The sequence below is a fragment of the Pseudopipra pipra genome, chromosome 4, assembly GCF_036250125.1.
Source record: "Pseudopipra pipra isolate bDixPip1 chromosome 4, bDixPip1.hap1, whole genome shotgun sequence".
NCBI classification, from domain to species: Eukaryota; Metazoa; Chordata; class Aves; order Passeriformes; family Pipridae; genus Pseudopipra; species Pseudopipra pipra.
In genome coordinates this window covers 52,716,565-52,728,981 of record NC_087552.1, presented here as the reverse complement: position 1 = coordinate 52,728,981, position 12,417 = coordinate 52,716,565, and the positions used below count along the sequence as shown (strand labels likewise).

Here is a 12,417-nt window from a genome sequence, read left to right as displayed (position 1 = left end):
TTATTTCATTTACTACATAGGTCAGCCATTCTATGATGTTTACTTTCTTGCTTTTAAAATAGCTTTGCACCGATATGGCATTTCAGAAAGTGGAATTTCAGTGTGGCAATTTAAAAGAGTACAGTGTTAAATAAAGCCTATTAAGGACAGATCAACCTACTTATGGTGGTTTAGTGTTTTGCATTCCTTAGGAGAAGAATTAATTTAGTGGAAGGGCAAAGTAGTCCATAATATAAACACTAACTATTTATGGTCTATATGACCTTTAAAGATTCAAGGAAAGGAAGGAGAGTAAAAATGCTTAGACGTGAACACAGTGTATTTGCTTGTATGACAAAATACTAGAATTAATGGGAAAGGAGATCCTACATACTGATGGATCGTAACAGTCTTGTAGTGCTGCAAGAACTATGTATCTGTAATAACATATCTCTGAAGAGGTCACATTTTAGATTATATTCAGGTGTGAATTTTTAAATAACTGTGTCACTGGATATGATACAGATACATTAGCACCTTCTGTTTCAGCAACATATATTTGTGATGTGAAATTTTTATGTACAGCATTACTCCAATTAGGATATTCTCACCATAGCAAGGCAATCACTGTAGAAAAAAAATGTAATTTTAAGAGTTAAATGTATAGGTAGGTTGAAATTACTACAAATGTGTTCTTAATTGTAGGAGAGTAATGTACATATGACAAAAACAGTTTGTTACTTTGTAGAATTGGAGAAGTGCAGATACTTACTTAGGATGTTGTGAGAAGTCTGTTTTTGTTTGGGGTTTTTTTGCAGACAGAGTTGTATACTACAGGAAATGCACGAAGGATTTGAACTTAGTAAATTGATTACCTTCTAAATTATCTATAGCATCTAGAGTTATTTGTATTTCCATTATTGTCTTGTAATTCTTGCTAATGTTTTACTTTAAAATAAATATTTTAGATCAATTTTGAGTTCAGTGTTGGTATAATTTAATATGTAGCTGATGGTAATATAGGAATTTGCTTTGTATTGTTATCTGTATCTTGTCTCTTGGGGAGACTGTATTTAAACCATGTTTTGTTCACTTCCTTTGTTAAGAATGTATAAGCTCTACATAAGTCTGCTTAACACCTGGAGTTTTTCTGATGTTAACTTAATTAAATGGTCCTTCTTAATAGTCTAAAATACAGCTTCTTATCTGATGACTTGAGGAAAAAAAACCCAAAGCAACACCTTCGTCTACGTAGTTTTCAAAGGGCTTTTTTTCACATAAGAAAACCCTGTTACCTCCTCCATTACAAACAAATTGTGTGTATGAAAAAGTCCTTCTTAAAAACTTTTTGTAGAAGCTACAGTTACCTTACTTCTGTGCTCCTCTATAACTTATTGCCCAGTTACAAGTTCTAAAAGCATGAAGTAACAGAAGCAGCTCTCCTGCTTTGTATGTATCAATCCTTCCTCTTTACCATGTAGTATATCACAGAGAGAAAAGCATTTAGATCAGGGCCTTGTCATTATGATTCATTTAGAGGGGAGCTGCTGTCAAATTAATTTATTATTAGTATAGACCTTGGTGGCATAAAGGATAACCAAATTCCGAGTTTAGTACCAGATCTTTGGCAAAGGCTGCATCTGAGATGCAGACAGATCATCCAGATTCAGGGCTCAGAGCTGGTTGGTTGTAATGCTGTTCACATTGTACTTCTGTGTGTTGTTTGTAACCAGCATAAGCTCAAATGATGGTTTACTGGAACAGTGAGTTTTGAATTCTTTTGCTGGTTTTTGTCTCCTAGATTTCCTCCGTTGCTGCTGTTTGTTAGTTCCCCTACATTCCTGAGGCAATGGTCATCCTTTTGGATTTGTACACTTTTAAGAATTTTCCAACAGCTGTGCAGACTCTTGTATAGAAAATTTGACCCTATTAGCATTAGTTTGTTTTTTTTCTTAACTTTTCTTGTGGATGCTGTAGGAGCAATCCACAGACCTTGAAAACACAGTGAATATCATGCTAAAAATACCTAGAGCATACCTAGTATGCAGAATGTTGTATCTGGTTCATTTCACCCAAGCATGTATTAAAATGTTGGAATTACTTTACTGTTAATTTAAGTATGGGAATGTATTAAATACAAGTAGGATTTCAGAATTCATCAGTTGTATGCTAACCTTGAACAGTTGGTAAGATGTCTGTAATTATTTAAAGACAAGGTATGAATGTGGTAGCTACTCTGCAGTATTGCTCTGTATGATCAGTCTTGGAGTTAGTATGCTGTAACTTCCAGTCTAAGACTGCCTCCCCATCCTGAGTTTTCAGTCTGTAGCAACCTTTGATATGTCTTCTCTTTCACCTCACTCTTATTGACCTTTGAAGCTATAAGTTCTGTAGGAGCCCTAATTGTGCTATGTATTTCTGTATATCTCCTATCACAAAACTGTTAAATAAGAACAGTTAATAGGTTCCCTAATTGTGGCATGATAGTAGTATGATATGTGAAATTAACTGAAAAGCTATCAAAAGAGCATTTTTTTGCTAGATGTATGCATGAATTAGACAAAAGTAAGCAACTTTGTTATTGAAAGACAGTTGTTTTAAAGGGGAGAATCTTTTACCTTCTCATTTCTTTTCTTTCATGCTACCATTAAAATTCTTTCCTTTCCCTCTGTACCTTTTATATCTTCACTTGGGTAATTGCAGAATCACAGAATGGGTAGGGTTGGAAGGGACAACTGTGGGTCGCTTGGTCCAATTTCTCTGCTCAATCAGGGTCATCCTAGACCACATGGCAAAGGATTGCATCCAGATAGTTCTTCAGTATCTCCAGTGAGGGAGACTCCTCATCCTCTCTGGGTAACCCGTTCCAGTGCTCGGTCATGTGCACAGTAAAGAAGTTCCTCCTGATGTTCAGTTTCTGCCTGTTGCCTCTTGTCCTATTGCTTGGCACCACCAAGAAGAGTCTGGCTCCATCCTCTTGACACTCTCCCTTCTGATACTCATAGGCATTGATGAGGTTCCCTCTCAGTCACCTCTTCTCAAGGCCCAGCTCCCTTAATCTTTCCTCATGCTCCAGTCCTTTAATCATCTTTGTAGCCCTCCACTGGACCTGCTCCAGGAGCTCCATGTCCCTCTTGTACTGAGGAGCCCAGAACTAGACATAGCACTCCAGATGCATCTCACTAGGGCTGAGTAAAGGGGCAGGATGACCTGCCTCAACCTGCTGGCAGTGCTCTTCCTAATGCACCCCAGGATACCATTGGCCTTCTTGTCCACAGGGGCACATTCTGGCTCTTGGACAGCTTGTTGTCCACCAGGAACCCCAGGTCCTTCTCTGCAGAGCTGCTTTACAGCAGGTCAGCACCCACCCTCTACTGGTGTATGGGGTTATTATTCCCCAGGTACAGGACCCTGCACTTGCCTATGTTTAGTTTCAGATGGTTCCTCTCTGACCATCTCTGCAGCCTGTAGAGGTCCTTCTGAAGGGCTGCACACCCTCTGGGATATCGACCACTCCTCCCAGTTTTGTGTCATCAGTGAACTTGCTGAGGAGGCATCTGCCCCTTCATCCAAGTAATTGAGGAATAAGTAATACAATACAGTGCCCAATATAGAACCTTAGAGGACACCATTCCTGACAGACCTCCAGCTAGACCCTGTGCCACAGGTTATCGCCCTCTGGGATCTGCCAACCAGATCTGCCATCCAGTTGTCAATCCACCTCACTGTCCACTCATCCAGTCCACACTTCCTGAGTTTGCCTGTGAGAGTGTTGTGAGAGACAGTGTTGAAAGCCTTGCTGAAGCAGAGGTAGACCATATCCACTGTTCTCTCCTCAAACATCCAGGTAGTTGTTTTCATGGTAGAAGGCCACCAGGTTGGTCAAAAAAGATTTATCTTTAGTGAATCGACGCTGACTACTTGTGATCATCTTCTTATCATCCATGTGGATACAGTTATGTCTATGAACATTTGAAAAGAGTTAGTGCAGCACAGTTATATAGCGTGTATGAGGGAGATTGAATCTACCAAGTTTGAGCAGTAGATGTTGTAATAAAATAGATAACAAGAGCCTTCAGCATGGACTTAGAAAGCCACAGGGAAATCCAGCTATTTGTTCAGATGATCATGCAAGGGGCCTCCATGCAAGATGATCATATTTTTGCAGTGACTGTCATGTGCTTTGACTACATTAAAGCTCAGTCAGGTATGTTTTTGTACTACTGCGCTTTGTACTACTGCACCTGCAATGTAGGTGCGTCATGAGGTAGTCTGAGTGTTGTTTTCCAGACAGAATACATGTTGCTTATGGCATGAGTATACAAATTTGTTGCGCTAAATCCAAGGCACCTTTTAGGAATAAAACAGGAAATATCAGAGCTATAATCAGAGGTCTCGCTGCAATGAAACATGCCTGTGTTATTTCTTATCAAAATCAGAAACAAGTAACAATGCAGTAGTATTAGCTTAGCAGGCTGTGTATACATGTCTTTGTTAGGTTACCACAGGTAACGCTGGAGTCTGTGCTCCAGCTTCTCATGTCTTTTGCTGTTCATGCCAGTTAGATTGAGGTTAATGCAGATATATTTGTTTGCTTGAGCATGTGCCTTTTGATTGCAAGATTGTAGTTCTGGCTATAGCTATAATTCTTTAGCATAAAGGAAATCACTGCAGTCTCTCCAGGGTTACTTTTGTTCGCTTTCCATTATCTTTTCTTATCATAAATTATTAGACCGTATGGATTTTAACAGTCTTTGTTCTCCTTTTATTTATGCTCTTCTGAGCCTAAAAAAGTGTCCTGATTTTTACCAGTTTGTTTTTTCCAAGAATCCTTTCAACATCCTTCTTTTCAACAAATTCTATTCTCTGCAGCTGAAGTTCTTGTCCTAGTAACTTTGAAGAGGAAATATTTTACTCCTTATGAACTATAATATAAAATCTTGGAAGCTGGCAGAAAAACTGGCATATTATTATTTCAATAAGTTGTGTTTTGGTCTCTATATGCAATAAAATGTCAGCTAGCATCAAGAAAGCAGTATGAACAACCAAATTGTTGAAAAAATACTTTTAAAACTATTTTGTGAAAACTGCAATGCAGGAAGCCATCTTAATGTAGTGAGAAAGTTACAAAATTAAGATTTGGTTTTAAATGCTGAAGATGTATTATAATATGTATCCTAATTTGTCCAAGGGGAAACATTCTTTATCTTCTCTAATAGACTAAAGATGACTTGAAATTGCAACAGATCTTCTACTTATATTATTACCAAAAAATATCATGAGTTTGTTGTGCAGTATAGGAAACACAGTGGCCTGTCTCAAAGTAGACAAATAGCTTACCTTGTGGCTGGGTAGGACTTTTTTTTTAATTTTTTTTTTATTTTTTATTAGGAATGCCAGCTACTTACGATGTAGCTTTTCTAGTAAGAGAATAAATGCTTTCACTGGTTTTGGACAGCTCTGAAACTAAAAATCCATACATTTCATTTATGACTACAGAGTTCTGCTTTCATCATTGGCTTTTTATTTCCTTAACATTATTCTTGGTTTGCATTACAAGAATTTAAACAGGAGCATGTAATTTATAGTCAGAGGTACTATGCATTATTTTTCGTCCTTTTCTTGACTCCTCTCAACACAAGGCAGTTGCACCCGTTTTCCTATACATACTTAATCATTTTTTCACTCGAAACCTCTTTTGTTACTTTGAACCTAATTTTCAAGCTTTTTCAAGTGTGAATAAAAGTAATATTTTTACATTTTTTCTTCTATGATTTATCACAGTAGTTTTTTAAATATCTATATATGTTGAGAAGTCTATATTGGTTGGTTGATTTTATGTTTATTTACATGTCATATTTATGAAGGTAATATTCTTTATGCATAAATTCAGGTTTTAAATGCTGATGTTAGTTACTTCATTCTCTAAGAAACAAAGTGCTATTCACTGAAATATAGTAGCGAGGAGAAGAATGTGTATTTTTTCCTATCTCCACAGTTTTGCTAATGTTTGCTGCTTCTAACGCTTTCATCTACACCCAGCTTGTGTTAGAGAAACATTTGTAAAACAGAATTTAAGCCAATTCTATGCACAGGTTATTCTTGCTCCAGTTCCCATTTTGCAGCATTTTCAGTGCATCTGTGAAAGCCATTTGGGTTGGTGTATAGTGCTGCCTGCAAACTTCAGTAGCATAGGCAGAGCATTTGCTTTTAGTTTGGTTTCCCAAAGGAAGCAAGTTCATGCGGTTGTGTTCAGCATCACCTCTGCCATTTCCCTGGCAGCTGTAAAGCCCATGGGCCATTTAATGTGAGGGTAGGCAGAAGTCTCAGAGATAACGTCACTCCTTGCAAATGGCAGCTTGTTAATGGAGAGAAACCCAGCTTATTGCCTTCCCTGAGAAAGGGCAGAATTCCTCTGCTACAGCACAGCTTCCCAGTAGTCACATTATTTGCTGTCTCTTGCCTAGTGAGACAAGCCTTAAGGAATTGAGGGGAAAGGAGAACTAGACTTGTGGTGGTGGATGGAGTGGGAAAAGGAGACAGAGCATAGAAATGTTTTGAAAAACAGACTTCCCTTGTTGATTCTGTGAACCAGCCAGTTGAGTACAAATAGTAGGATGAACTAGGGTATTTTCTCCATCAAGATTTTGCAGATAGAAATCCCATTGTAATGCTCCCTGACTCCTTTATCCAGTCAAGGCTCTAGTAACCAGCTGCACTTCAACGTCTCTTCTGTTAAAAGAAATGTGACTTAATAATGCAAAGAAATAAACTGTTACTTGGTGCAAAAGCTTAGAAGAAGCAAGGTAGTACTTATATATAAGGTCAGCATCTGTACCACATACCTTGATCTAAACTTGTCACTCTTACCTTGCAGTAAGAGGTAGAGATGATGTTAAATTAGGTCAACTGATCATGGCAAAAGAACAGTTTTAAATATGAGTGAATTTATGCATAATTTTCAGAGATTTTTTTTCAGACAAATTGTATGCAATTTTTCAGAAAAAAAGTTTAAATTAATTTCAAATTTTTGTTTCTCTATCTCCATTCTAAAATGAATGGTTTGAAATGTGTAATTGATTCTTTTCTTAGTCATAATGAAGTCTCTATTGCTTCATTTTTATTTCAAAGACAAGCATGGAGATTTTAACTTAAAAGATGCCTTCTTAAAATAATTTGAAATGCATGAAATAAAATGGTTGAAAAAAGTTTTACAACCTTTGTTATAGCCAAGGTTAATACTTACTGAAAATCATAGGTTGTTAATGAATATTTGTTACAAAATAACCATTGCAACTCCTCCTTTAAAATTAATATCAATGCTTTAAAATTATTAAAATAACAAGTCCTGTTAATAGAAGAAACACTCTCTTTTTGAGAGAGAGTTTAGTGAAAGTGGGAGGAAAGAAGGCTTGTATATGTTGTGGTTTGGTTTGGTTTTATATTGAAATCTGTGTTTGTGGTTTTGTTTAAGCTAGAACAAAGCTGAAACAACAGTAGAGGGAGAGGTGTGAATTCAGCTCTCCAGTTGTCATCATTGTATTTGCTTTTACTTTTGAAACTTGCTTATTGCCATTTTTTCAGCCCAGTTAATTGTTTCCTTGCTTTGCAGTGAGCCGTTAATATTGGGTTGAGCTCTTTCTTCCAAGCATCCTACTTCAAGAAATAAAATCCTTTAAAAATTCAAGAGTTTATAGCATGGAGTATACAAAATTTTCATTTCAAAAGACATACTTTTGTTATATGTTATATATTATATCTTATATGTTCTTTATTAGGCAGAGAAGTTGAAGAAAGCTAACATCTTTCGTAGATTAATGTTCGTCACCAGGATGGTAAAATATGTAGTTAGCATGGGAAAGATACTGTCCTTAGAGTAACTTATATAGAATCATAGAATCATTAAGGTTGGAAAAGACCTCTAAGATCATAGAGTCCAACCATTAAAGAATACTGGCATGTCCACCATGGAACCATGTCCCAAAACACTACATCTGCACTTTTTTTGAACACTTCCAGGGATGGTGATTTCACCACTTCAGTGAGCAGCCTATTCCAATGCCTGACCACTCTTTCATTGAAGAAGGTTTTCCTAATATCTAATCTAACCTCTCCTGGTGCAACTTGAGGCCATTTGCTCTTGTCCTATTGCTTGAAAAGCAGTAAGGTCTCTCCTGAACCTCCTTTTCTCCAGGCTAATCAACCCCAGCTCCCTCAGCTGCTCCCCAGAGTTTATGCTCCTGACCCTTAACCAACACTGTTGCCCTTCTGTGGACATGTTCCAGCATCTCAATGTCTTTCTTGTAGTGAGGGGCCCAGAACAGGATTCAAGGTGCGGACTCACCAGTGCGGAGTACAGAGGGACAATCACTTCCCCAGTGCTCCTGGCCACACTATTGCTGATACAGGCCAGGATGCTGCTGGCCTTCTTGACCACCTGGGCATACTGCTGGCTCATGTTCGACTGACTGTCGACCAGCACCCCAATCCTGAAATTGTACCATGCTTAATAAAAATTGATCAGTTCTAGATAGGATCTTTTTGACATAAATAGGGGGGAAAAACCAAAGACCAAGAGAAGCGTGATTGATGTTTGAGAATAAAAAGGGAAACCCTACTGAGTAATGTTCTAAGATACTCATAATAATATTTCTACTTAATGTGTTAAAAATACTATCTTAAATCTGAATTTTAATGGAATATGCAGAAAGGGTTCATTAATACACTTAACTCGTGTGCTGACATCTTCCAGTTTTCAATGTAATTTTCTTTGTATGTGTGAGGTGTGCAGAAGTAGCAGTACCTCTAGTCTATAGAAAGGGAAATTCATACTAAAAGATAAATTTGAGTCAAGAGCCAAATCCAAAAGGAGCACACCTGCCTTGATACTCAGAGCTGCAGGACCTTGCAGCCGGATGTTTGCTCTGAGCATGGCATTCATGGGTCAGCATTAGATATCCAGCTTTCCTCCTTCTGGGTGGAAGGGATGTAGGCCAAAAATTTTGGAAGGCATTTCAGCATTACTCCTGGGAGAGAGAAAAGCAAGTCCTTCCCTTCCTCTATTCTTTCCTTGCTTGTGTATTCTCCCAGGCTGTCATGGCTGTGGCAAATGGAACTGGGAAAAAGATGCAGAAAACAGTTTGGGGAAGGAAGCGCATTTGAATTTCTCATAACCAGTCATTCAGATAAAGCTCTTGAAGCTTTATCTTTGCCTTTTTGCAAATATCTGAACTTTAGACTGTCTGTTTCATGTTCTCTTTATGGACCACTGAACCTTAATATTTCTTTCCTTTTCATGTTCCTTCCTTATGGAAAATGGTTTTTAAGTTACTAGCTAGCAGACAGATATAAACTTCTTTAGATGAGGGGGACAACTAAGCGTAGCTCTGTTATGTTGTGAATAAGTGCTTTATTGTGGGTAGCGGAAAATAAACCCCACTGCAATTATTTTTTCTTATTGAACAAGAGTGGTGACTGAGTTCTGTGCAGAATATACATGTGTGCAGTCTTGAGGCTGGCAATAGCTCCAGTGAGGGTGTGATCCGGCAAAGTGCTGGCTTAGAAAGTTTTTTCCTTTGTTGCGTCTTCCATTCTATCTGCACAACATTTCACGAGGTTGTAATGCAAATCAAATCCCTGATAGCATGTAATTTTTTAAAAATCATTATTAATTGGGTTACTTTGAGGAATCTGGGTTAGAATATAGTTCAAACAAACAAACCAAAAAAAACGCAATTGAGAGCGTGCTAAATTGTGATAGGGAGATAAAGAACAAGGATTTCCTAAGCAGCCTGTTCTTTCCACTTCTGGTGTTTTTTTTTTGGTTTTGTTTTGTTTTTTGTTGTGGGTTGGGCTTTTTCTTTGTTGTTGGTTTGGTTTGGGTTTTTTGCAAGGTTGCTGGTTTAAGAGTGGCTTTCCCTGAGTACTTTGTGCTCATTGACTTGAGAATGCCACCCACTCAGCTGGTATAATGTTTTCCATGGTTACATAGTTACATGTTTCACGTATATGAATTCCGTGATTCAGTTTCCATAATGGCCACAAAGAATACTTGTTCCAGCTTGCTACAGGGCCAGTGGTAGAGCAGAACAAGTGACTCATGGGGGATGTGGAAGGGGGAGAAAGTTGACACAAATAAATGGCTAACCACAGCTTCAGCAAGAACATTTAAGATTGAGTCCTCCAAGAGAAGTAGGTAGGCAGGTATCTCATTTCTGATCCGTTGCTAGATTTAGCTTTGAATTAAGTACCAAACTGCTTGACCTTTTTAGCTATTTGGGCACATGCAAAAAACCCCAAAACATACAACAAACCCCAAACAAAAAGCTCCGCTTTACAGAAAATCTTCTGCTGAAAATGTAGAGTTTGGTTTTGAGAAGCTCTGCCTTGAAACTAATGTCCTATGCTTAGGAGTGAGATAAGTCGCTTGATAGATTTAGCCTGAACATGGTAAATCCATGACATCTTTGTAAAAGCAGGGGTCTGGATGTAGGTCTTATGAATTCACATCCTTCCAAATATTAAGGTAGGTCCAGAGTATTTTATAAGCTGCCTGCATTGTGGAAAACTAAGTAGTAGTCAGTTAAAGAACAGTGAGCAAGAAAATGTGTTTTCCACAGGTACATAATTAGGACTCATCTTCTTTATCTCCTAGGCCCATGCATTCCTTTTACGTTTTCTTTGTTCCTCTTTTCTCCCAAGCTGCTGTGTGTATGGACAGGAATAATTTTTTCTCTTCATCCACCCTCACTTTTCCCTTGTGTTGGCTTCTACTGTGCTAGATCTCACATCAGACACAAGGGTTCATGCAATGGGAGTAGTAGTACATCAATGTGTTTCTTTGTGGGTTTTTTCCCCCACATGCCCACGTGCTTTTACCAGCTCCATATGCTGAGTTTTGTTCCAGCCACCTTAGGCTGAATGTGAAGCAAGACTTTAATGTACGTGGCAGGGAAAGGTTTGGTTCCTTATTGCCATCCTTCCATTGTTTTTTCAGTGTGTAGGGTCTTGGTAGATGTTCTTCCTTAACCATCTGACAGCACTATAGGTACAATTTTTGGGCCGATCTCTCTGTGTCTGTTAGTTGAAGAGTACAACAGTAAATGATCATACCTTTTCCACAAGGTCTGGAGGGAGAAAGTATGAATATGAAGAAAAAATAGCAAGGGAATATATATTAAAACAAATCACACACATCAATTTTAAAATCACATGTGATTTTTATTTTATCCTTTGTAGATAAAATTTCACCTTAATATTGTGTGAACTAAGATTTCTGTTATTGTCTTCAGCAGGAACTCCAACAGCAGTCATACCTTATCATCTTGTCAAACTATGGAGCCCTGTACCTCAGATGAATTTTTTCAGGCTCTCAACCACGCTGAACAAACTTTTAAGAAGATGGAGAATTATCTTAGACACAAGCAGCTATGTGATGTGGTGTTAGTTGCTGGTGATCGTAGAATTCCAGCTCACAGGTAAGTTTATTATAATTTGAAGTAACTTCATAATTGTTTACAAATGCACCTTCAAAGTGCGTCCTATGTTTTGTTTTAAAAAAGTCAGAATATTCTAAACAATTTAGAACACTTTAAACATGCATATGGTTTTTTTAACATTTATTTGGAACCTAAAAGTTACTTTGTCTGTTGTATGTGATATAGAATCAAAAATAATTGTAATTTCACGTTCTACTTTTTTCTTCAAGTATGCTTAAGATATTTGCATACAAAATTAAACTCCCAAAAGTCCCAAATACACTGCCAGCATATTGTAAGTTCTAGTAGTTTCTGCACCATAGAATGATGTAAAATTTTTTTCTTAGATTTCGTTTTTATTTTGTACTAATGATTATGTTGTTGGAGTCATAATTAGCAATAAGGACAGTCTTCTGTCCACATAAAGTTTTTTTGCTCCCATAGTAAGAAGAGTCCTTTAATAGGAGACTGCTGAACACTGGCAGTATTAGATGTCTAAATTAGATTGAACATTACCATATCTGTCATCTGTGTAGTTAAGGGATCATGTAGCATGCCACTTAAAAGCTAGAAAAATACCGAAGATTGTGAAACACAGGTATGAGTAACTGAAGCACATTACGGTATTTTGTGCACAGTATTAATAGTTCAAACAGGAACCTAGGTATAATTAAGCTGTGGTTTCCGAAGCTGAGGTCTACAACAGGAGAAGCATCCTAAAGCATTCCTGTTTTCCATTGCTCATTCCTACTCCCACACTGAAACTACAACTTAATACTGTAATAATGATAAAAGGATGGGAAGAGGTTGCTGGTTTGGGGATGGTATTTTTCTTTAAAAGCCAGATTTCTGTTTTATTTGGATATTATCCACATTGTTGTGCTGACACAACTGAGGGAATGATAGCATGGGGATGGGAACTGACTTGAGGAGCAGAGAGGCAATTTTAGCATAACTTGCT

The 12,417-nt window shown here is 37.7% G+C and overlaps 1 protein-coding gene across 5 annotated transcripts in view; it reads left to right on the top strand.

The window, feature by feature from the left end:
• Window positions 1-12,417, top strand: part of KLHL5 (kelch like family member 5) — a 60,506-nt gene that overhangs the window by 19,301 nt on the left and 28,788 nt on the right. For 3 of the 5 annotated variants that reach the window (XM_064653018.1, XM_064653020.1, XM_064653017.1), the window contains one exon: window positions 11,271-11,456. In XM_064653018.1, the coding sequence (XP_064509088.1) occupies window positions 11,314-11,456 (143 nt within the window). In that variant the 5' untranslated portion in view covers window positions 11,271-11,313. The remainder of the gene's footprint in view (window positions 1-11,270; window positions 11,457-12,417) is intronic. The other 2 variants (XM_064653019.1, XM_064653021.1) reach the window with 1 other exon arrangement.